Below are 5465 nucleotides of genomic sequence, written 5' to 3' on the forward strand. Positions count from 1 at the left end.
TAAAAGTCTATTTTTTTGTATTTAATGTCCGGAATTATTTAAAATTGTTACATAGAGCTCTAGAATATTTCGAGAGAGTAGCAATATGATGTCAAATCAAGTAAATCGCAAATTTCAAATAAAATAATTATACATAAACCACCTTAAGAAGAAACTTTCAGTTTAAAAGTATTAAAATTTCTAGCAAAAAATGTGAATATATTATTATTGTTGTAAGCAAGCTTGTCTGGTTGAATCAGAACATGTGTAAGCAAATTTCTGATTATCTTAACCAAATATATAGTTCATTCATTTCTCATAAAAAAAAAAAACAGTTGTATCCTGGATTCAGATTGGCTCGAACAATTTTTTTTCCACGTGATTTTCGGTGGTTAAAATTTATTTATTCGCTAAAGTTGCCACGGTAAGTTCCTTCCTGTTGGATTTGTCCAACAATGGATTAACGCTGTCTAACGCCGAGTCGCGCTCGCAGAATTAGAATTGGATTGTAGATAGCGAAAGAAACCCGGGGCAGAATTCGGTCCCCGAGACGCGCGACTTGTCTCGCGCGCCAGACCCACCCATCGCCGAAGGAGCACTAATTACAAAAGTAATTACAGCAGTAAGGCACAATAAACGGCATTATCCGGCGTGACAAACGTAATTGCACGGTAACGGAAGGACAATTAACTGCTCCATTTTCGTGGGCGAATGGCCACGCGTTACCCTCCCCCCTCCTCCCCCCTCTGCACTGTATAGTGCACGAGAGCGCACACAGAAGGAGACACGGAGCGCCGCGCGCGCACGTCCGATGTTATTTAAGCTTTAGTTTACGTTACCGCGTCGAGCTTACCGGCTCCGCTTTGCATCGCGCCGCATGCAAATGCGCGCTGGATTATGCATTCCATTCGCGAGTTATGGATACATCCTGCGAGAGCGGGAAAACGCGAGCGCGCCGAGTTATTATTCCGTAACCCTTCCGCTCGCTGCGGCTCACCATCGCGAATTCATTTCGCATTATAATTTGAAAGATTGCGTCGGCACGGCCGGCGCGGACGATACTGTCCGCTTCGAAACGCGTTCGCGCGTTGCGGATGCGGGGGTGGCGGCTGACTGACTCTGAATTCGCGGCGAGCAGCAAGACAAAAGTATCAATGTCTGGACACTGCACAGGAGAAAAGGATACTCTTGTTTCGAAGGTATCTCTATTTTTGATATGTAAATCCTATAATAAAATTACCTGGCGTTAAACGAAGATAAATTACTTGCATTAATGCATTTTATGTGTGTTCATATGTGATTTATACTGCAATTTTAAGCAAAATCGTAAATCTCGTAACTTGTCTTCGTAAAATTCGTCGGAACTTATGAATAGATTTACAAGTTTATGCAATATCATACCTATGTCGTATAATCACTTGTAAATATCGTAAATTACATGAAATCGTAGATATTTACGAGTAATTGTACGACATATGATATTGCATAGACTTGTAAATCTACTCATAAGTTCTGACGAATTTTACGAGAACAAGTTGCGAGACTTACGATTCTGCTTAGAATTGTAGCATTAATCAAGAAAAATATATTGTTATTATTAAAAAATAATTTGCATTTATGGACAACGCAAAATATTGGACTGAGAATATGTTTTTAAATGTCAGAAAGATATTATCATCAAAATAATATTGTATTTCTTATGAGACTACAAAGGTTTTTTGACGAGTATGTAGTCTAATACAGGGATAGCGCAAATCTTTATTACCGTATTTCAGAGCACTCCTTCATTAGGTTAAGTATGATAGTTTAGAGTGATTCGTCGATTAGTTCGTTTGACAATAACCAAAAATCTTGTTAACGTGAACAGAATTCTGGTAACTTCAACCGGAATTTCTGCTTCGCTTATATTTCCCCAGAAATTTGTTAATTCAACCAAACGTTTTTTCCGTGCGAAAGCTTCAATGTTCGCGTATTTGAAGATCAAAGCAATAATGTCTAGACTTAGATTCCATGTTATTAGTGTTCAGACATTGGTAACTTTTATTATACTTCGGCGAGTAATTCAAAGATGCTTCCTCTCAGGAGCATCTGCGATTATTTCTTTTTTCAGTCGCTGTGAGCATTCGACCCAACAACGGGATGATGACAATGATGATTCAGCGGTCACAAACGACGATGACAACGGCGACAACGATTTTCTGTCGCACGTTCTATCACAATGAGAGAATGGCAACGAGGGGGGAAATGTCAGATAAGCGTGTCATGAGTGGTAAATGTCGAATGTAAACTCTAGGCTCTTTTCTGGCGGGTTTTTATTTGACATTTATTCCTAACACTTGCGTATGACAGCGCTATGGATGTAATATAAACCTGGTTTCACGCAACGTTTACACGTGACATTTGTCTCACGACACTTGCATCTGACAGCGATGCGGACAGTAGTGGTGTTAATGTAAACGATGAAGAATTTCCCTCGCAGACGACGCGTTATGACAAGAGAGAGAGAGAGAGAGAGAGAGAGAGAGAGGGAGGGAGGGAGGGAGGGAGAGAGAGTGCTAACGAGGGAATTAATGTGAATTGTCATAAACTCACGACGAATGTTAAGACTCAAGCGGCAACGTAAGTCTGTCGCGCAGATATATCGTACGAAAATCGTGTTATGAAGAGCGCTTCCTCCTTTCGCTCATTATTTTTAATTCTCATGCGCGAACAATAAGAGCACGGAAAAGATTTGGTCGAATTAACCAAATGTTTGGTGAAATGTGGACGAACTAGAGATTCCGGTGGAAGTTACCAAAATTCTGTTCAAGTCGACAAGATTTCCAGTTGAACAATCGCAAGTGCTGATCAACCAGAACTCATGTCAACTTTGAGCAGAATTCTGTGGTTCGTTCATATTTCACCAGACATTTGATTAATTCGACCAAACCTTTTTCCCCGTGTGTTAATTTAAAACGTAGTTTTCTCTTTGAGTGGAAGAACTGGTTATCTTACGTATTCTCGACGCTTTTTCGGCCGGTTTCGTCGAGTAGACCATTAATGCGTTTGCTAGAGAGCATAGAGAGAAAGAAACAGAGAGAGAAAGCTCGCTTCAACCCTACCAACGCGCACACACATGGACGTTTACACGTGCGTAGCGTGGACGCTCGCTAAGTGGTCCATTCAGCGATGTCTGACGGAATACATTACAGGAAGTCGCAGTTAAAAACTCTCTCTCTCTCTCCCCCCTCCTCTCTGCTCCGCAACGAAGTCCCTTTTGTCTGATGCTTCGTGCAATAATTCTTCCTCCTTCTTTGAGGGAAAATTTCACCGCATTCAAGCGCGGAACAGACACACGGGAGTGCCGTCGCGCGTTGGCTTATGTACCCGGTGCCTCTTTCGAATTTACGACTCGTTGCATCTTACAATCCTTTGTTAATTTCGCACAGACCTCGCATTACGTGTTTCTCACTGAGTCCTGAGCTAATTATACCTCGACAGAGAACATCACGAGGACGATAAGTAACGTTACCTTGCGGAGCATCTCCTCCAGGGATTCCATGTCCAAGGCGGAGTTGTTGTTCTCGGTGTGTACGGGTTGCATCATCGGCGACTGATCGATTCACCTTTTTCCACGTGAGAGTCACTCTAGTCCCGGCGCGCGAGGGCTGTATTACCCCCTCGAACACTATTACTGACAGTCGTTCGCCGTGACAACAGTCTCATCGAGCAGCACAATCGTCGCGTTACAAACGTCGAAACTCATCACCTCGTAACCACTGTCACTTCTCGCGTCATGTTTCGTAGTAATTGGAGATGCGCGTGTAACGACCGTTCACTGATAGATTAGGTAGAGTGTATTTGGATTCTAGTGGGAATTTCCTATATATATCGTATGGAGAGAGAAGAAAGAAGAGTTGAGTCGCGGTAATAAATTCTTTTGAACTTTATTGTTTCTAGCAGTGCAGGAATAGATCGTCAGTAAGGTCTATTTTGCCAACGAACATAGATTGAGAGAACATATCTGAAAAATTAAAAAATATTTTTACTTGGTATAGGTACTAATAGTATATTTACTTAAATGTAAATTCTTTTGTTCAAACGGAGTAAACCATTGCTTTCAGCTTGCAATAATTGCAACAGTTTCACAGAAAAATATGCAGGGTGAGTCATCTAGTGTTAAATTTTAAAATATCTCTATTGTTTTTTTATTAGAGGTTTTTTATTAGAGGTTGTAAATGTATAAGCAAGAAATTGTGTGACCAGAACGGTTGGCTGATCGCAAAATTGTTGTTCTTCATACATTTTCTTCTAATATAAAAAACAACAGATATTTCAGAATTTAACATTGGATGACTCACCTTGTATATTTTTCCACCAAAAAGAAAATTTTTTCTCAATATAAAGTCATGTATATTAGTACAAGTAAATATGTTATTAGCACCCATCGAGTAAATATTTCTTCTCTTTTAGATATTCCTCTTCTCCCAGTATAGTAAACTTTATTAGAAACAAGAAATTTTTTAACGGCACGTTTCAATTCCTAAAATGTAAACAACACGTATGAAACGGAGGGATGGACGATTACTGCAAAATGTCAGTCTATTCCACGGCTATATAACATATAATACTATGATAATTTTCTCACTATAAAATTTCCTCCGCGCAGAAGCTTTCGCAGTTGAGCCTCCTAGATCGGAGTTCTCCGAGTTTCGAGGCGCAGACCCCGAGATTCATTAACAGATTGCGTCTGTCGCGTGGCTCAATTAGTCGAAAAAGAACGTGTTTCTATGTATATTCTCGGACAACGCACGAACCCACGCACGAACGAACGAACGAACGAATGCATGCACGCACGCTCCCCTCGTATTTTCTTTCTCGATTGTCCGTGAAGTGCACCGACTAACTGCATCGTGAAAGGCGACAGACGGGCAGGAAACGGCGCGTTTCTTTCTTCTGGAAATCGCGCCTTTCGAGACTCCCAAAGCGAGGCTTAAAAATACTTCACGTACGAAAATAGTCGTAGCCGGAGAGAGCGACGCTCGACGTTCCTCTCGACAGTTCTCGATGACGACCGCAGCGTGACGGCGCGTCGTCGTCTTTCGCGCCCCCGCTTCTTCGCCGAAAGATTAAGACCCTTGTCACCCTTTGCACCCCTTTTGCATCGCGTCTCTTCGCGACTATACACTGAGAGAAAAGACTGGTAACTATAACAAACTGCATTTAGCTACAGAAATTCGTTGAATCCTTAGTAACTAATACTAAATATGATAATAATTACCAAATATTTAATAGATCGGGAGTATGACGTAATTGCATTTACAATAACATCAATTAAATAATTTAGTAATAGTTACTTAATGTTAAATATTTAATATGAAATATATTACAGTTATGAACAGATATTTGATAATTGTTATGAAATTGTTATATCCTATGTAATAAAAGATTCAATAGGTACGAGTTCTATTTTGTTACCAATATAAGTATGTTTTGTTGCAGCACAA

The 5465-nt window shown here is 40.5% G+C and overlaps 1 protein-coding gene across 1 annotated transcript in view; it reads right to left on the reverse strand.

Annotated features, from left to right (window-relative positions):
• Positions 1-22: 22 nt before the first annotated feature.
• Positions 23-5465, reverse strand: part of LOC116851284 — a 51643-nt gene continuing 46200 nt past the window's right edge. The window contains exon 3 of the mRNA XM_032830576.1: positions 23-3982. Coding sequence (XP_032686467.1) covers positions 3947-3982 — 36 coding nt within the window. The 3' untranslated portion in view covers positions 23-3946. The remainder of the gene's footprint in view (positions 3983-5465) is intronic.

This window comes from Odontomachus brunneus, unplaced genomic scaffold (assembly GCF_010583005.1).
Source record: "Odontomachus brunneus isolate Ranch 3 - 2012 unplaced genomic scaffold, Obru_v1 Obru_scaffold_171, whole genome shotgun sequence".
Classification (NCBI taxonomy): Eukaryota; Metazoa; Arthropoda; class Insecta; order Hymenoptera; family Formicidae; genus Odontomachus; species Odontomachus brunneus.